We start from the raw sequence: 25135 nt of genomic DNA on the forward strand, positions 1-25135 counted from the left end.
TGCCACTATATACAAATCAGGACACTTAAGTTTAACACCTAAACCAGTTTTTTGAAATACATCCATATTTTTGACAGCTTTCTGCCCCTGATGAGATAAGGTATCTGACCATGGGCAAATCTTTAATCCATTGAAAATGTAAATTGAAATGGCCTGGCTTAAAATTGTCTTGAAACTCTTCTGCAGTACAGTATGAGCCTGAACATGATCACTTAGTATTTCTGGTGGAAAAAGAATCTGGTATCAGAAAATCCGTGAGTAACTGCTGGAGATTCATGTATATTGTTGAATGACCATTTCCCTTAGGACCATAAGTCTTTTTTACTTTGAGAGTGACAATGAATAGACTTCAAAATAATTTAAATAGTTTGTTGACTATGTAGGTTGTATGGAAAAGATAGGTGACTTCTCTAGTATGTGTTGGGAAGCTGTTGGTATAAATACATTTAACATATTTTAAATGAATTTGCTAAAATAATTTGGATGTAAAAATAATTTTAGTATTACATATCCTGTCTGGTTTCTATTTTAAAAGCTTTCTGTATTTCAGTAAATAATTTCATTTTTTAAAATAAATAATTCCTGTAATTTGGCCTTTTGTTTTATATGTACATATGAAGTGAAAATATTGTTACAAAAATATCCTAAACATCCAGTATTTTACTTTTCAGGTTCATTAGTGGATGATGAATCTTTAATTGGTGTCCTGCAAATAACTAAGCAAACAGCTGCTGAAATAGCTGTCAAGTTGTCTGTGGCAGCAGATACTGAAGTGAAGATTAACACTGCTCAGGAGGAATACCGACCTGTTGCTACACGTGGAAGTATTCTTTATTTCCTTCTTACAGCAATGAGCATGGTTAATAATATGTATCAAACTTCACTGGCTCAGTTCTTGAAGCTATTTGATCAATCTATAACCAGGTAGGAAGACAACAGATTTTTCCTATCATTCAGATGTTTGCCTTTCCAATGTATTTGCTCTCATTAATGTGGTTTCTTTGTGCTTTGTTTTCATGATTTAGGTCTAAGAAGTCTCCTGTGGCTCAGAAAAGAATCTCAAATATTATTGAACATCTTACTTTTGAAATTCACTCATATTCTGTTAGAGGCCTGTATGAAAACCACAAATTCCTCTTTAACCTCATCCTGGCTTTAAAAATTGATATTGAGAGAGGACATGTGGAAAACAGAGAGTTCCAAACTCTCATTAGAGGTGAGTTTTAAAAATTGTGTTATGTGTAGAGCTAATTCAACTTTTTTAACTTTTCTGCCATTTCTTTGTCTTCATGGTTTCTATCAACATTTCTGTGGGAACTGGGCTTGTTCAGCTTGTTGGCAAAGGGAAGCCTTAGAGGACACCCAATAGTAGCCTTCCAACACCTGTGAGAAGGCCATTAATAAGGCTAAGTTATGCTTTGGTATGAAATAAATGCGAAGTACACAAGAGTACAGTTAGTATCCCGGAGAAAATTCTTCAGGCCAAAATACATAATTTAAAAAGAAATATCAATTATATCTTGGCCCCTGGAATATGATGTATTTCATCACAAAGTACATTTCATCCTGTGTTTTTATCCACAGGAGGTGCAGCTTTGGATCTACAGGCTTGCCCACCTAAACCATGCCGCTGGATTCTTGACGTGGTATGGCTAAATCTAGTGGAGTTGAACAAACTTCCACAGTTTGAAGAAATTTTGGACCAGGTGATATTTTCTAATTATCTTTTTAATGTTAATAACCAGTTTTGTCATCATAATTGTGTTTCCACAAAAATACAGAATAACATCATAGAGACAATTAGGTAGCATGAATGGTGGTGTGTTTATTTATCTTCTTAATGGTATTTGGTATTATAGTAATTGAGGTAGAAAAAGGAGAGAAGGAACAGGGGCAAAAGTAAAAGGAAGTCAATAAAAGAGAGGATAAAAAGCTAGAGGTAACAAAAAGGCACATAAAATTAATCTGAGTGTCAGGTTTTAAGTTGCAATGTTGTCTGTCTTGATTCTGGTGTATTTTTACAAGTGAATGGTTTGCTGCTTGTTTTTAAATACTCATTTCCATTCCAAAGCTAACGTTCGGATATAATGAGCTGGCTACAAATGCTACATGTTATGTAGACATGCATGAACTTATATGCACATAAGCTTGTGACATCTTCAATTTGGTAATTTTTAATTTATTTTTTTTTAGTGTAGCTAAAACACTCCTTAAGACTTTCTTGTATCTAAGTGCTCCTTGTTAATCAGACTGATAGCCAGGTCAGTAAGTTCTCCTTGCTGTTACAGCATTGGCCTGCCAAGCACATATTGCCCTGGAGGGTAGCAGACATTTTAGCTAAATGGCTACCTGCAAGTGGTCCTGGCTGTTTCTAAACCCTGTATCAAGGCAAGAGTTGGATACATACCAGTGCAATTCTTCCAGTTTTTGGTTTCTTGAAGTATCAAAATAGAATATTAAGTTAGAAGAAAGGTGGAGGAGCTTTAGTTAGGTTGTTCACTCAGGGTTGTTAGGGCACCAGAACCCTATTTCTATATAAGTCCTTTCACCGGGGCTTTTCTAGAATGTGTGCAAACAAAATTTTAGACTCCAAAATACTTAGGTGACCATGTTACCACAAAAACTCTCCTTTTAAAGTTAATTTTTTAGCACTGTCTTACTTTTGCCATGTAGTTGCAACGTTAAAAAGTGGCAATTAGAATTATTTCAGTCATAGATAGAAATGGAATATGGGAGGATGCCAACTAGGATATAAATTAAAAATATTGTGAAAACATCTTTTTAATACTTATTTTTATCCATTAGAAGTGCTGTTCTGTTTGATTCATCATATAAAATGCAATGTATCATTATTCATTTAGATGAAACAGAAAATTATTTAAAGTGACCAAAAAAGGACACTGAGAATGGTATGCCCAGCTCTCAAGAGATTTTCTGTGCTTTTCTTTTTTCCATGCTAGTTTCAATTCATTTTTCTCCTATTAAAAAAATAAGTCCCAGATGCCTAATTTGACATAGGCATCTTCTGTTTTAAACCTTTATTAGTGCATTCCTTGTTCTTTTTCCAGTGATCTGAGAATACTGCAGTAGCTGACCCTACTCAGTCACTGCACTGAAGGCTCAGTTGCATTTTGACCATGTTCTGCCCACTGGTATTCCTTGTCCTATTAGGTCAGGGATTCTAAGAAGTGCCTAAAATTGTGATCATATTTGTGGTCAGGTTTATTCTTTCTCAAGCCAAAAGCTTACTAGAATCTGCTACTTTTAATTTGTGAATCATTGGCTGGCTAAACTGTACTGGGACAGATTTTTCTGGTCCTCTTCATATTTTGTGACCAAAAGGAATTAATTAAAAATCACAAGGTGTTCCTCTTGTAGTATAGAATCCTCCTGCTAATTACTGATTTTTTAAAAGTAGCTGCATGTGTTTGGGCGGGGAATGCATAGATAACTGACTTGCTAGAGAGTCTGCATCTTAACATTGATTGCAGCAATTATTATTATTTGTAATATTTTAATAGCAATTCTTATGGCATATGTCTTAAATGCTATAGGCAATGTTACTTGTAATATGTCCTAATATAATAACAGCCTCTCATTAAAAGCTGAAATTGCAAGGGGATTTTACTGCAACTGAAATATATTTATTTGTGTGTTAATGTAATAAATTTAGATAGCTCAAAGTGATAAGGCATGGAAAAGCTGGTTTGATAAAGATGCCCCTGAGGAAGAAATTATCCCTAATGGATACAGTGATTCACTCGACACCTTTCGCAAGCTTTTACTCATCAGGTGAGCAGCTTCAAAAATTTTGGGAAATTACACAGTTGCAACACATCTCAACCTATCAGTATGCTATTATCATGATAGTGTAATTTTAGTTATCTCTGGGTGACATTGAATAGCAATTCAATCACAATAAATATGTTTTTATTCAATTATTTCAGAGCTGTCCTCTGCCATCTAAAGGTATTTATAGAAAATATTTTTCATAGCCTTGCTTTTATGTCATGAGAAATGGAAACTGGGAACCATATTGCAGCCTTCTTTGAGAAGCCCATGTAAAAGTAGAAAATTCCAGATAGTTTTCAATTTTTGAAAAATTTCTTTTAAAATTAACTATTTTAAATACCTTTAAACAAGTATTAGAGTGTAAAATACAAAAAGAAAAGAGAGATGGTGAAAATCCAAAATAAGTCTTCAAAATCCGATGTGAAAAGTGTGCTATAAATTACATTTTTTGCATCATATAAGACCTCTAAGATCTTGGGATAAAATGGATTTCCCCAAAGAATCATTCAGCTGCCTTGTGCATGAAATCATATCTTTTTCCATTCATTTTATACTTTCCAAGTGCTGTAACAAATAAATCAGAGATACTATGAAATACCCCAGTAATGTTATTTACTAGACTGTGATTTGTCTTTGTAGCAGATTCAACATGTGTAGTAAAAAAGGCTAGAATGTGATGTAAATACCATATTGTTTAATGCTCTACACCCTAAGAGGGAGGGGTCCATCTAAGACCTAAGCATTTAAATAATCTTCAAAACCTGAAGATTGTGAGGTAATATATTTTATCCAAAAGTAGTTGTTTGTTTGTTTTTCCATGGGAAAAACACTCATCAACAACACCAATGCAATCCAGTGCAAAAGAATTGAGTTTGTACCCTAAAAGATTAACAGGCCAAATGAATCATCTGCAGAGTTTTGCTAAAGGGCAAAAACAATTGTAACATTTCCCTCTTTGTGTTCTCAAATACAAAAGTTATGTTTAAAATGAAGAATGTCCCAACCTAATGAAGATGCCTAGAACAGAAAATTCAAATGCAAACAGTTAAGGCAAAATTGTAAGCAACTGGAAAGTATCATAAGCAGAGGGAAGACCATCAGCTCTGCCTGTTACTATATCTGTAAAGACAAACCTACAAACAAATATATGAATCTGTGTGTATGTATACATACATATACATAAATGTATACATATATATACACATATATGTATACATATATGATTTTTTAAAATCCCTCTATTTGATAAAAATAGAATTTCTAATTTGAGTCTGACCTTGGAGGGAGGCAGTGAATTTATATCTTTGTATGTATTTTATTTTCTAGGTCTTGGTGTCCAGACCGAACACTGTCCCAAGCCAGGAAATATATTGCAAGTTCCTTGCATGAGAAATATACAGAGCCAGTTATTTTGAATTTAAGAAAAACTTGGGAAGAAAGTGACATGCGAACACCTCTCATCTGTTTCTTGTCTATGGGATCAGACCCAACTGATCAGATTAATTCCTTGTCTCGGAAGCTTAATTTGGGTATGAAAGTAATTATTCATTGTCATATGTTAAGGCACAGTGGGGCAGTGTAAGCAATTTCAGAGTGATTTTTTTCTGAGAAGTAATTATTAAATTCTCTTCCACTACTATTTGTTCATGAAACATCATCTTAGAGGTAAAATAATGTTTTAAATAGAAGACAGCATGCTAAGTGCCATTCTGTGTGAAGTTGGACAGTAATTCAAGTCTTTTTTAATAAATTATCATCCTTCCTGGTGATGGTAACTTTTTAAATCCCTGTCTTGTAAAGCAATTAATTCTTCTTTTAAAATTCTGTTATAGTGACAATAATATTTTCTTGTTTTAACTCTTAACTACAGGTAACTTAAAAATCAGTAATCTGCTTAGAATATTACTTTGTAACAAAAAAAATAGCTACAAGATCTACATTTGTATATTCTGGACTTTAGTTCTACATTGTATAGAAGTTTTGAAAGTGTGAATACAAACTGAGTTGCAAGTTGATCCCATATATTCTTGACATTAGTCACATTAGTATGTTTATAAATGCAGGTTTACATCTTTGTATTGTGTTTATGTACACTTTGAGAAAAATCTCTGTTCATATTTCAAATGCTCTGGCGTTGTTAAAATTTGGCACAAATTCACATTCAGAGTCATCATTAGTCACAGTTTTTAACTTCTCTAAGTATTGTGCATGTGTATTTAAATGTTGTTATACAAAATGTCAGTGTTTAGAAAATTTATGCATATTAGCATAATATGATGGTGAAGGGCTTCTGCTTTCATATGTATATCATATTGCATTAAATTTATTTAATTGTGCTCTATTTGTATAACTGGATTTTGGACTGAATTGAAATTCTTACTTTTTCTTAATAATGTAAGTACATTAATCTTATATTGTCAAATATGTTATAGAATGTAGGACCATCTCAATGGGCCAAGGACAAGAGGTTCATGCACGCAAACTCATGGAGGTGTCAATGGAACAGGTGGGGAAAAAACATTGCAACATAAGTTGATTGTCTGTTTTGGTGTTCTTTTACACCCCTTTAGCATGCAGTCTATAATATTTTGCATTTTCATGTTACTATCAAGCATATCTCAGGGTGACCATGTCTTTTTGAATGCCTGAGTTTAAAAACATTTCTCTGTGGCATATATATGTGACAGTGGCGTCTGAGCCAATACTACTGGCAGAAATGCTACTGAACAGCTTCCCAAAAGCAGCACATTCCTTACTTATCACTACACTATTAACAAAGGATGAAAGGACATTGAGGCCTGGTCCTGCCCTGCAGATCCCACCACTTTATTGGAAATTTTTTTTATGTTTTCCTTTCCCATATAAGAGATACCTGGATGTTGCATAATTTCTACTAAATAAAACGGTGAGTACATACATAGCTTTAAGTTGTAGATACAGAAGGATGTGCTTGCTTCTAATACTGTTTCACATTTTCCTTACAACTCTGCTAGTGACAGGACCACTTACTCACCAGCATTTGGTGTCTCTTCTTTGTTTCTTTAATTGTCAATCCATTGGCTTTGAGTCCCAAGCATGTCTAAGAATTTCTAAACAATATATAAGAATTTTTGTTTAAATGTTGTAGTGCATTTTGTTATGGCAGATGATATTCCCCAACAGTAAAACCATGAAAAACCTAATTAGCAACTACAAAGAGATAGTAATTGAAATCTCAAATACAATATAAAAGTTATAGTGCAAAGGTGGTACCTTCTGGTCATCTGGACGCTTCAAGGAGTTGTGTATAGTCTTTCAAATGAAGACATACAGCTATAGTTGCCTGCAAACTCAAAATATGGGGCGTGAGTCATATACCTGTACTTTGGAGGGATAGAATATCTCCAGTAATAGAGAGCAGAACATGAGTATTGGCATATAGATGTACACCAATTTGGAAAAAGAGAAAAAAGAAATCTCTTTATAGCAAATGAGCATTTATATTATAAGTGCTGACATACATCTGGTATTTCTTTGTGTGCCTAGAATTGTCACTGTCAACTCCCAGTTCAATGCAATGGTGAAAACTGGAGCATCCCTTCCTTTCTTTTGCCCTTAATTTGAAGCACAACGACACTCAAAACAGCACTCCAGTAGAGCTACCAGTAACAATTTCTGAACTACATGCCTTAGTGCTGAAGGGAGGAAAATGTAAGCATCAGATTTGAAACTACTAAACAGAATTAGTGAATATGAAGACAAATACCTATTTGGTTTTTTTTGTACCCCTGGCCAAGAGTATATAATATGATTAAAGCTGCTGTGCTGTGTTACAGGAAGATAATTTTCAAAAACCTAAGTTTGATTCATTTGGAAATGTACCAAATTGATTAAAAATCTCCTTCAAAAAAGTTGATCCCCATAAAAGAAGGATAAAACCCACCTTCATTTAATCTTCTTTTTTTAATATCTATCAATTCACAATAAATACATCAATTATATTTTTTCACCAACAGTTATTGATGTTTTTATAATGAGCTAAAACAAAATTGCTAAAATAAAATTACAAGCTGTAATGAAATCCACTGTCTGTCACTGTTTAGAGGTGATTAAATAATATCCCATTTTAATATCAGACTTCTAATTCATCAGGCTTCTAAAGGGATGCTAAAAATGCTGATTGGATTTAAATTCATAAACAGAAGTTTAGAGAGACAATAATCCAACTAGAGCTTTCATGCAATTTGAGAGATGAATAAGATCAAAATAAGTGGAGGTTGAATTTCATGCAAATGCCTTTATTGCAGATAAACTAATTGGAGTTACAAACTTTTTGTCTTATTACCACCTCTTTACCCTTACTTTAATTTATGTTATTAAGAAATCAATTTTAAAAAATATGTATTCCTTAAATTTCAGCTGTTACTTTTCCACTCACATTCTTTTGGATCTGAGGACAGGATTGCTTATCACTAGTGTTTTGCTGGGAGAGTACAGGAACCTCTTTTTGCCACTAGATAGCACTGATTCTTTACTTACAATATTTAGTCTGGTTATGTTTTTCATTGAGATAAAGAGAATGTGGAAATAACTTTTGCACTAACTTATCCTATTTGCTTTATCTGCGTCAATATCCTATAATATCAAAAGAGAATATATATTCAGAAACAGAACAGAAGTTTAAAAAAAAATACATGAAAAACTAAATTTGATTCTTTTATAGACAGTTGGCTTTAGCATTATGAATAACTTGTTCTAATTATTATATGGTAATCATTGATATCCTTGTTTAGGGAGGCTGGGTGTTACTTCAGAATTGTCACCTTGGACTGAATTTCATGGATGAACTACTGGAGACACTTCTTACTGCTGAGATCCAGAATGATACATTTCGAGTTTGGATAACTACTGAACAACATCCTAAATTCCCAATTACACTGCTACAGGTTTGTTCAAATATTTAATTCATGTACTTAATGAAAATTATTCAAATTAATCATGTAAATGGCAGTGAAAAAAATGGAGGGAAAAACCCTAAAACCCAAGAAAAAAACGGACTTTTGCTACAATGTAAATATCACAACAAAAAGGAAGGTTACTTACCAGTAACTGGAAGTTCTTGATGATGCATTAGGTATGTGTGAGTCCACACTTATTCTGTGCACAGAAGCACTTCAATAAAAACTATTTGGTTTTACTTGTATTCCTTTTTGCCCAACCAGATGCCTTGTGGACAGATTAATGCCCACAAATTTTCTTCCAGAGAAAGATTCCTGTTTCCTCTATAATAAATATACAAGGTATAAATGGGACAGAACACACATGGATAACACATCTCAGAGAACATCATCTACCAAATTTCTTTGGATGAAGTGTAAATGGCTGTTCTGCAGATCTCAAGGATATACTTTTTGTCAGAACCAGGAAAATTGCCTAAACTCTTACAAAGTACACTTAAGTCACTGATGATGGTTCCCAGCACTCTCACATTGGGTCATAATGCTACTTAATATCTACTGTAATAGCTGTATGTTGACATTCCTATGTTCCCTTTCCTCTAAAAAGCAGTGGAAGTCTCCTTAGTCGTTCTCATTCTCTCTGAATATAAATAGATGCTTCACCTGATATCCAGGATGTGAAGGGGGGAAGGAAGGTCCTGTCTTGAAAGAGTGTAAAGACAACCTTCAGTAAGAGTTGTCCATCACCATGGTCTGTGTGTGGAAATCCAGCTGTATGGACTCCTGTGTTCTCTCAACAGAACATGAAATCATCCTGCATCTCCATCATCCTGCAGGGGTTTATGAGTAGTGAGGTGTATGGATACACAGTTTGCTATAAGTGAGAAAGGAGAACTCAGAGGGTTGCTAGATGAATCTTCATTGTGTTTATCTCAAATATTTTACATGTGATTTCCCCACTATATAGTGTCACATTACCTGTTAAAATGTTACCATGTTCAGGAATTCCAGAACAAGAATAATTGACAAACCAAAACCCCTTCGCAGAAGAAAAGATAACAATTTGCTTTGCTCTTTTCAATATGCAATTTTCATAAAAAACTGAACAGGATGTCCTTTAAAATGTGGAAACATTGATTTTCAAGTGTTCCAATTCAGTCCAACAGTAACAGGAACTCAACACAATGTATCCATGGGCTGCCTGGCCTTTACTGTCCTTCCTGTGCAAGCTACCATGTTACCCAAGCTAGACAGACAAGTATCTACAGTTGGAGGGAAAAAAAACCCCTTTATTTTTCTCGGGGTTCCTCCAGCATTTGTAATTGTCTTGAGCAACAGGGATTCTAGTAGGCCCAGTCTGTGTCTGAACTAATAAATTGTTCCATGAGCATTATCCAGCACTGGAATGCAGTAGCCCATAGGGGTTAGTAGTTACAATATTATCTGATGTGAAAACCTGTGCTTACTGGGACTTTTCCAAATAATTTCTAGGTATGGTTTGAAAATTAAAATGGTGTAGCCACTCTTCCCATTAGGCAGTTTGCATGAAACTAAGAGGCTGAATTCTAAGGGGCTGTGGCAATTTAATACCACAAATATGGATTCAATGTCTACTGACCACAGTGCTCAGGAATATTCTCTGGTGAATCTAATTTGCTGCTGTAGATAGCCACAGAGTCCACAGTAGCCACTGTGAAGACAAAGATCTGATCTGAGGAAGAGTGAGATTTCTTTGTATTTACTGTGAAATTCTGGGAACAGAAATACTACGCTGTTCTTGTAATTTATACAGGATGCTTCTCTTCCATCATTGAATAAGGGATATAAAAGCTTTCTGAAAATCATTGTGACTGCTTTTATGTCATTGATGAAAAATTTTAGGTCCATGGCCAAGTGTCAGTGATGCTTTTAACCAACAGGCAATAAAGATCTATGTTCAGAGTCCTTCATGGCCTAATCTATTATGACTGCAGAAGAGAAGGGTTTGGGAAGATCTTATTGCAGCCTTGCAGTACTTGAGGGACCCATAGGAAAGATGAGGACAGACATTTTAGTATGGTGTGTTGCAACAAGGCAAGGGATTCTGGTTTTAATCTGAAGAAAGTTTTATTTAGATTCAATATAAGAAATAAGTTTTTTACAATGAGAGTGGTGAGCCACTGGAACAGGTGGCACCCAGAAAGGTGTTGGATAGTCCATCCCTGGAAATATTCAAGGTCAAGTTGAACTTGACTCTGAGTAACCTGATCTGTTTGAAGATGTCACTAATCATTGCAGGGGGGTTGGACTAGATGGCCTTTAAAAGGTCCTTTCCAACTCAAACTATTCCATGATTCTGTGTATTCCTTTTATGCAGTTTAAGTACATATCAACTTTATTTCTACAAAGCTTCAGTTATTGACATTTTATGTATAACTAGTAGTTGTGACATTTCCCTATGTTGCTATTTTTGTTTCAGTAAACAAATCCAATTCCTTTATATTTTTCTTGTGACAGATTGCTATAAAGTTCACAAATGAACCTCCACAAGGTATACGTGCTGGACTGAAAAGAACATTTTCTGGAATTAGTCAGGATCTGTTAAACATTAGCAATCTGCCTATGTGGAAACCTTTGCTTTACACTGTAGCTTTCCTGCATTCTACTGTTCAGGTATTCCTTAAAAGATTTGTAAATAGTGTTATAATATATGGAGTCATTCTAATAAAGGTTCCTGAAAAAACACATTCTGATATTTGTTGTAGCATCATGCTGCAGGACTAAAGCTTTAATTTCTGTAATCTGTATTTCAAGGTTCATTATTAGCTCTTTCCTTTTTAATAGTTTTTAAACAAGTCTCATATGATGGGCATTTAGAATTTGTTTTTTGTCATCTAACTTCAGCTGATCAAAAGTTAGTCATTGGGTATATGGGGAAAATTTCTCTCTGCAGTCAATAGAAATAGATAAGCATGCTGAAACAGAAAACCAGCTTATCTGTCACAGCTGTCTTTCTCTAAGAGTGAATATTTTTCTAGAGATATATCACTCTCTCTCCATTGATTTTAAAGACAATCCAGATGCCTAACATAGAGTAGCTATTTTCTAGATGGCTAAAATGAAATAAAATGTCAATGTGCTTTCTACATTAATTCCAGTGTGAGAACAATTATATACATTGTACTTTAAAGATAAATAAGTTTTGAGATCACAATAAATACTAATAATCTCAGCTGTCTGAATGTACCTTCTTTTCACCAAGGATCTCAAAATAGTTACAAAATACTGTTTAAGCCTTAGGTTCTACTGAGCATCTTGTATTTTTGGTGTAGGCAGCTGGTGAGAGAAGGACAATTTTTTGATGTTCACTGTTAAGATAAAGAATTCTGCATTATTTTCCTTCTTCTACTCTTTTTATACAGTGAAAAAGTTGTTCTGTGTACTGCCTCAGGATTATAATGTTCTTGTGGAACTAGAAGATCTATGCTTATTCAACCCATCAGTACTTTTAAAAACTATTACAGCTATTCATCTGTTAAGAAATTTTATTTATGAATTGCCAACCAACAAGCAATATATACATTGTCCTGCCTTTAAAGTGACCAATTCTTAATACCCTTTGGTGACAAGATCATTATAATAAATATAACTTAAGAAGTAATTCAAAAAACTTTGCAGGAAATCATTACACTTTTATGCATGGTATTATTGGTTAATGCTGTCTCATGTGCTTATAAACAATATTTGATTTTGAAAAATAAAAGGTGGGGTTTTTTTTAATTCTAGTTATTTTTAAATATTGTACCTACGGTGTCTAAATGTTATTTCAGGTGTCAAAGACTGTCAGTGATTAGTGACCTGGTAATATAAAATCTGATAAATATGTTATCACTTAGATAATTTTAAAATGTAATTTATTAATTTGATAAATGTCAGCACTATTCAATAACTCAGTTCTTAACTTCTTGGATTAATTTTTTCTACATTCTGGAAAAAAAAAAATTGAGCAATTTAACTGAGGTGGCTTTAACATAATTATGAGAAATCTAATAGTGCTATATGTTAAAAGTGTTTGGGCTACAGAATATTTATTCTTTTACTTTCATAGTTGACTATTTTTCTGTTAATACAACTGTTATCACTTTATTTCCAAATAGGCATGCAATAATATATTTGAATAATGTAGGCTAGTAACCTTAAAATAAAGTTATGAATTTTGAAAAAATGTACATTAAAAAACATAGTGAAACAATAAGACAGAAGTGGCAATATAGAACTTTTTGGAAAACTGAGCATAAATATAGGAGCTTGAAAATTTGGAACTATCATTAGTTGACAGTATATGTAAAAAGAAGAGAAAAACTGTACCATGCTAAATTAATTAATTACTTAATATAAAAATCTCATTATCCACACAGAAGTGAGGCATTGTGAATCTGTGACTTATACATTGATTATTAAAGTTATTAATAAATTATTTTGTTGCTTTTTCTATGAATATTAATCCCCTGTGGTAAAACTTAGCTGTATTATTGATATCCATGAGGCATACAGCTATTTCCTACGCTACCTTCTTCTCCATTTCAATTCTTTACTCCACTGGTATTGTTATTCTTGAAATTTATTAAGGAAAGAAAATTATAAGTAGTTTCATAAATATATTTGGTTTTGATTTTATTCCGAAGGAGCGACGCAAGTTTGGACCTTTGGGTTGGAACATTCCCTATGAATTTAACTCTGCAGACTTTACAGCCAGTGTTCAGTTTATACAGAATCACCTAAAAAAAATTGACATCAGGAAGGTGAGTGCTAAAATCTTTATGTAGTACATTTTAATGCTTTGAATGGCAGCAGCAATTGTTTTTTCCTCATGTTTATCATAATTTACTATTGCTATTCATTTAGTGCCACTTCTAATGATCAAAGGTTGAGGTTCTTTGAAAGAAAATCAAGCTGAAATATTTTATGTGCTGTCATGCATGTAAAAATGCATATTTGTTAAGAACATTAAAATTTGTTTTTCTTTTTCACAGCTATATCCAAAATTAATGAGTCTGTATGTTATCTGTTTTGGAAAGGGAACTAAAATACTTACCGAGTTTGATAGAGCCAATCAAACTTCTTTACAGATACCATTTGGTCTTCTACTGCTTAGCAGGGAATAGCCATTCCTTATGAAGCAGCACTCAGCCAAGAGAGAAAAATGAGAAATAGGGAGAAGGAGTGGCATGGGGAGGGTGGGTATAAAGAGAGGCAATAGCAGCAGTGAGTGATTTCAGGTCAAAATAAAACTAATGAAATATATATTTATATATATATTTTTTTTAATATATTATGAGATTTTACTTCTAGAGATCAAGGCATATGAGGAGTGGCTGAGGGACTGGAGTGTTTAGCCTGGAGAAAAGGAGGCTCAGGGGTGACCTTGTCACTATACCTCCCTGAAAGGTGGGTGTAGCCAGGTGGGGATCAGCCTCTTTTCCCAGGCAACCAGTGTCAGGACAAGAGGACAGAGCCTCAAGCTATGCCAGGGGAAATTTAGGTTGAACATCAGGAGGATTTTCTTAGTGGAAAGGATTGTCAAGCATTGGAATGGACAGCCCAGGAAGGCCGTGGGGTCACCTTGCCTGTAGGTGTTCGAGAAACAGCTGGACATGGCTCTTAGTGCCATGGTCTAAATTGGTGTTTGGTCAAAGATTGGATACAATGATCTTAAAGATATTTTCCAACCTAAATGATCTTGTGATTCTATATTTATAATAGCACAATCAAGCCCATCTCTTCTATAAAATTACAGAGTTGTGCTCAGTAAATACATTAGAAATAAAGTATTCTTGTTATATGATTTTTTCAGTTTACATTTCAGAATAATATGAGCTTCAGATTATATTTAAATTAAAATCTTCTTCTTACGTATAATAATTATAGTATTTCATGTACTTGCATCCAGGGGATATCTTGGAACACAGTACGTTACATGATTGGAGAAGTACAGTATGGAGGCCGAGTCACAGATGACTATGATAAACGTCTTCTTAATTGCTTTGCAAGGGTAGGAGACCTTGGAAATACAGTTACTTGTCATTTTTATTGCCAGCTGCAATACAGAAATCAGAAGGCCTTCTTTCTGCTGAACATGCACTTCACCAGTTTTCAAAGTAAAACAAACTTTTCAAAACATCATTTTTTGGCAGTGAGGATCTTGCTTTGGTTCCTCTTTGGTGAGGAGCAGAAGCTTAAAAAGACTCAGCTGGAAGTCAAACTCAGTAGACATAATTCTTAATGATTTACAGTTGTATTAAAGTAAAATTAGATGCAGTAGCTGAAACTAGAACCCTAATCCTCCAAGAGTAAAAGTGAGATTAGAAAGCCCTCTAAATAGCAAAATAATTGTTTTCTTTCTTTTTACCCCATGGATATTTCACAGGTATGGTTTAATGAAAGTATGTTCGACAGCACTTTCTGCTTTTACACTGGGTATAAAATTCCAGTATGCAAAACTCTGGAACAGTACTTTGAATTCATCCAGTTACTTCCTGCCATAGACAGTCCAGAGGTGTTTGGTCTCCATCCAAATGCTGATATTACGTAAGTGGGTCCAACATATTGAAAATGGAGAATGTTTCTTTTAGTATTTGGAAAAAAATTCCTATCAAATGTTTAAGTAAAGTCTATTTTGCATTGGAAACCTAGGTTCACGTGAATTTCACTGTTGAAGTGGAACACTTCCTGTGTATGTACATTGTTATAAATGAAGTATCTTCAGCTATGTTTTGCATCCTTTTAAAGCAGTTGGAACTATTATTACTTACTCCTCATGATTTTACTTTTGTTAATTGAAAGCATTATGAAAGTTTAATATGAACATGTGACAGGTTGCTCTATACAGTTCAGCTAGAGAGTTTCTAGGATTGGCCTTCTTTTTCAAGCAGTTTATTTTTCTGTGCACACTTGTTAAATGATTCTCTGTCATTTGGTTTACAAGCATGCTTTTGTATGCAACTACAAACTTATGTTGCAATTGGTCTTGCCATTTACATTATTTAAGAGGCTTTTCAACTGCACAAGTCCTAGCTCCACTTAAAATTTTATCTTTGACTAAATTCACTCTTTCATTCCAAATAATCTGTGTAACAGTTTGCCCTTTATTTCTTTCTAATACTGTATGCCCTATGAAAGGATAGGAACATGGTCCTTGTGAACATGAAAAAAAACCATTTTTTTTCACTGGAGTTCTTAATAATTCTTCCATGAAATATTGCGTTTTCTTATGCAGTATGTCCACATTCCACATTCATTGTTTCTTTATGTAGCTATTTTTCTACTTTTAAATAAAATGTTATTCAAATGCAGAGCTGCTGTGAAAACCTAACACCATCTAATATTTTTGGATGAAACAATAATTTCCCACAATTTTTCAGTCTCAAAGTTGAGAGGCTGACGTCATGTCAAGAGGCCTGTATTCTAAGTATGCTGCGAGAGGAGTACACAGTTTTATTGTCAACTCCTACTAGCACATACCTCTGTTAATATATGCTTGTGAAGAAAAGAATCTAAGAGTAGATTCTGTTTCGAGTCATTCTCTGATACTTACAAGACCTCCCTTCCAGAAATGATTGAAGACGAGCCAAGATTTTACAGAGTACTAAACAAAGTCTTGAAGAGAGACATGCTGTAGATCCAAAATTAGACTTGTAGGAGAGCTAATTTATAGGAGGAAACTTGAGACTAATACTGTTGGAGGAGCTTTAGTGAGTAGGAACAGCTCTCTGGTTTCTCTTCAGTCCTCGTTTTTTCTTCCACTTGCTACCTCCACATATTCCTGTTACTTTAGCCCCTATTTTTTTGCTGTAGATTTTGCCTTGTAGGTATTTCTTTAGAGTTTGGGGAAAATGTTCAACAGCTTCATGCTTTTTTCCATGTCTTATAATGGTCTGTTATAAGCAACTATGCACAGCTACTGTGTCTGAATTTCATCTTCACCAAATGGATTAGCATCCCATACAATATAAAATTCTATTCAAATTCTCCTTATAATATCTTACCAAGTCATCTCAGAGTATGCAGAAGGCTAACTGCTAGAATTGAGACCCTGAGAGAGCCAAGACCTCGCCATGTTACTATTAATGAGGACAAGAAAAATCTTAGCTCTTAATAATTCACTGTGGCAGTTTTATAGTTCAGCCAAAAACTCAATCTGTTGGTTCCAATTGTAAGGCTTCAATGAATTTCAATGCTTGCATTTAGGATTAATGTCTGAAGTCATTGAGAATGATTTTAACTTGCTGTATGAATCATAAGCTCTGCAAAGCCACATTGTTAACAGTTACCTGAGCAGGAAAGGAATATTCTGGCAATCTTCTGCCAAAACCCCTTCCCAAATGGTTCTCTTCTGAAGCCTTAAATGTAGCTGAATTTTTGTTAAGCTATTGCAAGCTGATGAATGAAAGGTTTTGAACACTGTGCTGCAATAGATACTGCTGTCTTCTGTACAAAGCTGAGGCAATGTTTCTGTCACATGCATTTTTTCTTAGTTTTCATTTCCAGTACAGAAAATCCCTGATGGCACATATTCCATCTATCAAATAATGATAGTATGTTGCATCCAAACTCTTGAGAAAATACTCTTAATAATGCTTTTTGGAGTAAATCATAATCCATAGAAAATTAATTTTCTTTTTTCTTATGACACAATTCACTTAACAATACTGCTTTGGGGAAAAAATATATAAATAGGTACTGAGTGCTTTATCTTAGATACTTTAAGCAACACTGACACTATAAATGAAATTCATTTAATGTTGCTGTAGCCTCCTTTCTGGTTACTCTAGACTTCCTTAACAGTAATGGAGAAAAATAGATCCTTGTAAAGTGCAATTTCTCTCATCACAAAACAGACATCTAAAATACATGAGCTGAATTGGGCAATTGAGACAAAAAGCTGTTACGGAGACATGTACACATAAATATCTACATGTGATGAGGGTCAACACATCATGTGCAACTGATTCTGTTCTCAGGAACATGGTACTTCCTCTACAGACTTCTGCCATCTTTTCATTGTTATGGTTTGCATCTATACTTCATTTTATTTGCAATCTAGAGTAAAATGAGGTTTTCCAAAGTCCAGAAAAATTTTGTTGCAGAGTGGTTTTTATGTTGAATATGTCCCAGTGGTATGTAAATGAAATTCTTTCTTGGTATCTTAACCTCACTTCCACAGTGGAAAATTACTTTTATTATGTAAAGACCAAGATATATATTTTTGTCTTTTCTATTTTTATTTACAAAAAAGTCTTGTTCAAACAGTAATTGTTATTAATTGTTATAATTGTTAAATTCTGTAATTTAATATGATTTAATTGATGTAATAATCAGGGAACCTATACCTTCTACATAAAATAGTCTGACAGCAGAATTGGAAGAATGGTGCTTACAGTATGAAGAGGAAGGTTCACATCTCTCTAATGACTACTTGTTAAATCAGCAAGACACAAAGAAAAGGTTGCAACCACCAGTATGTCATCCAAATTACCAATAGAGCCATGAGTCCAAGAGAATTTTTATCTTTTCTGCTCATATGTGGTCTTGAGTAAATCTTTCATTCTTTTAATGGGGCCATAAATTGAAAAAAAGCTTGAGATTATTGAGTCTAAAGTCAAGGGTTATGAAAAACCTTGAAAGCCCCCACCATTCCTGCTTTTAGAAGCAGAAATTATATCTTCTGAGAAGCAAATTCCTAGTAGTATTTCTTTTATTTTTCTGATTTATAGTCTTTATAATTGCATTCACAAAATGTTTTTGCTGAAATACTGTATTATCTAGCTTTTCTATTATTGTTACACGGTATCCAAAGCATCTTTAGGTGCTTTAGGAGTTCACACATTCTATCCTTTATTTCATGTCTTATATTATTATGTATGACAAAGTAATAGAAGGAGATGGGTGTCATATGAAAATTGAAAAGTAATGATGACATTCAAATCTGTGCTTTGAATCAGTATAAATGTATGTCCTACATCACTCATTGATGTATGTTCCCTGCGTAGCTGATTCCATAAGGTAAAAGTAGGCATTGCTGACACTTCAATACTTCAGTTTTTTTTTCTTATTTCCTCTCATAGCTCTATGCCACTGGATAGCACTCCAACAAAAATACTTCTATAATTCTTTGATTGAAGAACTGATGTGGTCTACCATCTTTCATTATCCAATGCCACACAAATTTAATTCACATTTTTGTATTGACTTAGAACATTAATTTACATTAGCACTGCCCATGCTTCACTATGGAATAGAAGTTTTTACCTGCAGTGCTGTAAATCTAGCAGCCCTTATCATTAATCCTGAAACATCCAAAAGCAGCATGGATTTGTTAATTATTAAAGGGGCAGCTTTCAGTTACACTTCCACCTTTTCCTGTTTCTGCATTACACTTTTAAGAAGTAATTAAATGAGGCAAATATTCTTCCTTGTTATAAAACTTCTATTGCTTCTTCTCAAAAAATAGCTCTTTAGAAGACATTAATATGTCATTATGCCATTTCCTTCCTTTCCTCAGAATCCCTACTATCATAGGTTTTTCTGCCACCTCACAATCTCAGGTTGCAGGCCTTGTTCTTATCCCTGAATTAGACACACAGCAAGTTTATAACAGGGAAGAGGGAAGTTCATATTCTTTAAAACTGGGGTAAAGCAAACCTTCATGATCAGTGTATTATGGTTGGTGCAGGATGCAAAGGAAAACAGTTTTGTGTGAGTTTTGATTTGACTTCATGGCACACTGATTTTTTTGTGTTCTACAAAGTTATCATTAACTAAAATTTCTATGTAACTTATAGCATATTCCTCATCCTCTCAGATACCAGAAAAATACATCAGCTGATGTTCTGGATACTATTGCCAGTATTCAGCCTAAAGAAAGTGGTGGAGGATCTGGAGAAACTCGTGAATCAGTTGTCTATCGTTTGGCTGAAGACATGTTAGAGAAACTTCCTCCAGATTACATACCTCATGAGGCAAGCTAACCTTAGTCTTGTCCTGCTGTTCTCTCTGTTCAGTTTTCACACTACACATTCCAAAAAAGAAACACTGAATTGTACAAAAGATCATATAAATAGGAGCAGATTCAAGTAAGGAACCAAAACCCTTATTGCTACCAGCATGAATTGGTATGAAGATTTTTTATCTAAAATCAAGACATCTAACAATTGACTACTGAGATATGCTGGGGAGATTACACTTGGATTTACAAAGCTACTTGGGAAGACAGAAAAAAGTCAGTCTTGACATTTTGTGATAGCAGTCTCCTGGGCCTTCTGGGTGAAGTCCTGTTCTAGCAAAATCATGAGTAATTGGGTAGTATCAGACAAAAAGTAAAAACTGCAGCAGTTTTAAGGTGATAAATGTTAGTTGAATAATATACAAATCTAATATTTACTTTTCTGAACACATGAGAAGTTAAGATGTTGCATACAACAATGGCATTTCAAAAATTTAGACTTAACTAAATTGCTTCTGTGCTTTTATAATTTAGGTAAAGGCTCATTTAGTTAAAATGGGAGCACTTAACTCTATGAATATTTTTCTTCGTCAAGAAATTGACCGCATGCAGAAGGTGATCACAGTTGTCCGCACCAGTTTGAATGATCTGAAACTAGCCATAGAAGGAACAATTGTTATGAGTGAGGCAAGTAAAGTACTTCTACTACACATAGAATACTGTGCTTTAAACTATTAAATTGATTTATTTACTTTGAATATTATTTAATTCTTTCAGAATTTAAGAGATGCACTTGATAACATGTATGATGCTCTAATCCCTCAAGTATGGAGAAGAGTATCTTGGGAGTCTTCCACACTTGGCTTCTGGTTTACTGAACTGTTAGAGAGAAATGCTCAATTATCTAGTTGGATATTTCAAGGAAGACCAAAGGTGTTTTGGATAACTGGATTCTTTAATCCACAAGGTAAGGCTACTGAAAAGACTTGAGTAGTAATGTATTGAATAGTAGTAATTTAATGGTTATACTGCCAGAGTGTGTCACAGGAGCCAGGATGAAAAATGGGTTCAATGTGCACTCACAGCCCAGAAAGCCAACCTTAGCCTAGGCTGCATCGAATGGAGCATGGCCAGCACGGCAAGGGAGGTGATTCTGCCCCTCTGCTCTGCTCTGCTCTGCTCTGCTCTGCTCTGCTCTGTTGAGAGCACCGCCTGGAGTGCTGCATCCAGCTCTGGGGCCCTCACAGAAAGAATGTGAACCTGCTGAAGCGAGTGAAGCAAAGGGCCATGAAGACAATCAGAGGGCTGGAGCACCTCTCTTATGAAGGCAGGAAGAGAGAGTTGGGGCCATTCAGCCTGGGGGAAAAGGCTCTGGGGGTGACCTTTATAACATCTTCCGGTACCTAGAGGGGGCTACAAGACAGCTGGAGAGGGAGTTTTCACAACTGTATTTAGAGGTGGGACAAGAGAGGACAGATTTAAACTGAAAACAGGTAGGTTTAGAACTGATATTATGAATAATTTTTTACTGTGAGGCATTAAGGCATTGGAACAGATTGACAAAAGAAGTGTGTGTGCCCCATTCCTGGCAGTGTCTAAGGCCAGGTTGGATTGGACTTGGTCCAGTGGGATTCTATATTCTTTTTTTTTCATGTGACCCTGAGGCAGAGGAGTTGGATCTTGATGATTTTTAAGGTCCCTTTCAACTCAAACCATTCTATGTGATTCTGTGGTTCTCTGATCTTTTAGTCTGACCCAAAACCACAGTTTTTATATTACAAGAAGGAAAACATATGGTTAATAAATAAAATACTTAATCTTGGTAACATATTGTAGCATGATACCATACAACTTCTAAAGAAAGTATACTTATTGATAGTGATACAGCTTTTAAAGAAAATTATATTTTTTTCTGGTTTGAAACTGTTTAACTCATTTCCAAACTGTAAGTTGTGAGTATGGAAGAGCTTTAATCTAGAGCAAGATGTTACAGTAGCAACAAAATTACTTTTTACAGTACAGTAAGAGCAATCACTCACTGAAATAACCTCATCAGAGACATGGTAGAGTCCCCATTTTTAGAGGTTTTCAAGATGCAATTTGGACGGTGCTAGATAATCTCATCTAGTCTTCCCTTTCCCGTGAAAGGTTGGACCAGATGAACTTCCCATGTCTCTTCCAACGTGGGCTGTTCTATGATTCTATGAATAGAATAGTACCAGAATTTATAACAAAGAATAATCAGAATATGGTTTTATGATGTATCCATTTCAGAGGTTATTTAATGAACAGTTTCTTCAAATCCATCAAAGATATTCTGTGAAGTACAAGTAAATATTATCTATCATAGTCTGTTATAGCTTGATATTTTTACCATTTAGAGGAAAGAGGAAGAAAACCAAATTTTAACCATCTCCATGAGTGAAAAACCCCATTACCTTATGAGGCGTGTGTTCCTAGGAGAATCTCCTTCAGCCTATACAACTATACATACAAAATTCTCACAAGAAAATTCTGTGTGACAGCTATGAGGATTTTTTTGTGTTTTTGTTTTAATTAGAATTAACCTCTGAAATTCTTGAATATTATATGAGTTGCCTTTGCTTTATGATGCTTCTGTTCTTACTGGCCTTCCTACTGCCAGAACTGTAAAAAGTACTATTACCAAATTCTATTTTAGAGTCACTTTCAGAAACAACTGAGGTGCCTGGAATACATCCAATTTATTATTAAAAGATAGTACTGGGATGCCAGTCAAAACATCATTTGTATACTAAGTGGCACAGCTAATAAGCATACTGATCTCTGATGAGTCAAAAGCATCACTCACAGTGGTATAAAAGAAGATAATGGACCACATTCTTTTGACAAACTAAAACATTTGGCCTATTAGGCAACAAACTTGAGATACAGATGGTCTTGAGCTTTATTATTGCTTCAACTTCTGTGTAAAAAAACCCAGATGTAGTCCTTCAGCTAGAGAGAAATTTGCTAAGTGCAAAATGTGTGCTGTGGGTAGGGGTGAGGTGAGCATATTTGTAATATCAATCTATATTTGTAATACTGCTCACCAGGAAATTCACTATTAATTATGCAGTTCTCTATGTTAACTTCTCTTTCTTCATCTTGATCTCTATGACTCCCAATTCCAAGCAGTTCTTCATCTTGCAGCTTAAAATAGCAGATATCAAGTTTTTGATTTCTTCATTGTTATCTTCTGACACACACAGAAACAGCCCGGTATTTGGTACTAGTGTTTCTGGTTTTGTAGCTTTTTCCTTTATAACACATTCAAACCTCTTTGCTGCTCAGTCATCTGTGCTTAAACTATTCAGCCGTTTGCATCTCAAACCTTACTTTTTTCAAATTTCTGTAAAGTCTGTTTGAAACAATACTCAAAATATCACCTAACTTGCAGCTGTTAAGTCATCCTCTACCTTAATTTCTATCTGACAACCTTTTTTCCCCTAACAAAACATACATTTCTCATTCTTCATAGGCACTGCATTGACTAGATTCCCCACACCCACATAGTTATTTTATTATCATATTCAGACACATATTTTCTGTTTTCCATCAATGAAATTAATTCTACTTTTTTAATTTAAAACACCCCCACCTTTTAGCTAAATTTCCTTTACATAAACATCAACTCACACAATGGATAACTTGCTTGCCTTGAAATTCTTTCTTGAAAGATGCCTTTATCATGGATCTTGTAGTTGATTGCCTTATGATAATTTGCAAGTCAGTGTCCTGACCAAATATTTCTTAATAGAGGAATTTAATAGAAGAAAAAAGTACATGCAGTTTAAAAATATTTTTCTTGGTGTAATGCACACTATGCCGCTTTTGTCACTTGTTCCTGTTTTGGTCCCAAAGCAAAGTTTGCTATCATTAGTCAGGATGCTCCTTTTCAATACAACTCTGATTATCTGTTTCTAAGTTCAGTGCAGAACCATACTAATAACTGAGCAAGATTTTATTTTATAATGTGAGATAAATACTAAATGTCTGGCTTAATTTCTCAAGGATTCCTGACAGCAATGAAGCAAGAAGCAACTCAAGCACATAAAGACTGGGCTTTAGATAAAGTTGCAATACATAATGACATGCTAAAGCTAACCAAAGACGAAATCACATCATCTCCTTCTGTATGTATGACATGCAAAGATGTTTCAGTATTAATTTTGATATTTAGTTTATATTATGCATCATTGAGTAATTTTGGATTGATAGAGGAAAAAGTTACTACTCTCTTCACCTTAACATTTTTGCTCAGCATAGAAGCCAAATACTAAGTATGAAGATTTTAATTAAGTTAGAAAAATATTTAGTTAAAAGAACTGCTCCATTGTACCACCTGTTAATTTTTGGAATTTATAGTAAACTTTACATGAAGCTTTGTAGTATATAGACTTTTTTAAACAACTTTTGTTGCCCTCCATTTCAGTAGTATTATCTTCCAAAAAAGGATTATATTTTGGTTTAAAATGAAATTGTTTGAAGAGATTCACTGTCAGATATTTTTTACTATAAAACATACATCTTTTTTAATGGTTTAAGAAAAATATTATGCTTTATACGTTGTGATGTATCTGCTTACTCTTCACACAGGAAGGAGTTTATATCTATGGGCTCTACTTGGAAGGTGCAGGCTGGGACAAACGAAGAAGCATACTTGTTGAGTCTTCACCAAAGATTCTTTTTGTCCAGCTGCCTGTGCTCCATATGTTTGCTGTTGATTCAATCAGACCTAGGGATCCCAAGCTCTATGTTTGTCCTCTTTACAAGAAGCCCAAGAGGACAGATTTGAACTTTATTACAGAGGTATTTTTAAAGACAGCAAAGTCTCCAGACCACTGGATTCTGAGAGGAGTGGCTCTTCTTTGTGACATCAAGTAAGCTGTTTTTCCTGCTATGGCAGAAGAGTATGTGGCACCTGTAACAAATTAAATGTGTATTTCTTCTACTGCTCTTTATTTGGTGGCTACTTGTCATTATACTAGAAATTGCATTTCAGTCTTGGCTTACTGATTTTTTTTCTCTGCTTTCAGCAAATTCAGTTTGCCTTGGCTGTTTGTTGATAGTTTTAAAGTAAACCTTTCCAAATAAGTTCATTGCATGTAGCCTTTGAAGTATGCATTATATTACTTTAAATGGATATTTGCTTTAATAATGTCAAATAAAATGTTATTAAACCTTAAAAAAAAGAAAAAAAACTTTGCTTTTTTACATTCTTTCACATGTAGAACTTTTAGCTTGTGTTTCAGTGACAACAAAATTTAAAATATCCTAGATGCAAATTTAAATTCCTAGATTCTGCATGATACACACCTTATTTTCTGTGAGTCTGCAGGAAACTATGTGACAGAAAAAATATATTTGATCCTTATTTTTTGCTTGGGATTTCTCAGAACTCACT

General features: G+C 34.3%; 1 protein-coding gene across 1 annotated transcript in view; it reads left to right on the forward strand.

The window, feature by feature from the left end:
• The window catches only part of DNAH8 (dynein axonemal heavy chain 8), a 119170-nt gene extending 94238 nt beyond the window's left edge, over positions 1-24932 (forward strand). The window contains exons 78-93 of the mRNA XM_068185484.1: positions 672-924; positions 1026-1216; positions 1585-1706; positions 3674-3792; positions 5119-5321; positions 6225-6298; positions 8565-8717; positions 11226-11381; positions 13394-13510; positions 14659-14760; positions 15136-15296; positions 19570-19726; positions 20245-20397; positions 20488-20677; positions 23743-23864; positions 24328-24932. Coding sequence (XP_068041585.1) covers positions 672-924; positions 1026-1216; positions 1585-1706; positions 3674-3792; positions 5119-5321; positions 6225-6298; positions 8565-8717; positions 11226-11381; positions 13394-13510; positions 14659-14760; positions 15136-15296; positions 19570-19726; positions 20245-20397; positions 20488-20677; positions 23743-23864; positions 24328-24615 — 2561 coding nt within the window. The 3' untranslated portion in view covers positions 24616-24932. The remainder of the gene's footprint in view (positions 1-671; positions 925-1025; positions 1217-1584; positions 1707-3673; positions 3793-5118; positions 5322-6224; positions 6299-8564; positions 8718-11225; positions 11382-13393; positions 13511-14658; positions 14761-15135; positions 15297-19569; positions 19727-20244; positions 20398-20487; positions 20678-23742; positions 23865-24327) is intronic.
• Positions 24933-25135: the final 203 nt, after the last annotated feature.

The sequence above is a fragment of the Anomalospiza imberbis genome, chromosome 3, assembly GCF_031753505.1.
Source record: "Anomalospiza imberbis isolate Cuckoo-Finch-1a 21T00152 chromosome 3, ASM3175350v1, whole genome shotgun sequence".
Classification (NCBI taxonomy): Eukaryota; Metazoa; Chordata; class Aves; order Passeriformes; family Viduidae; genus Anomalospiza; species Anomalospiza imberbis.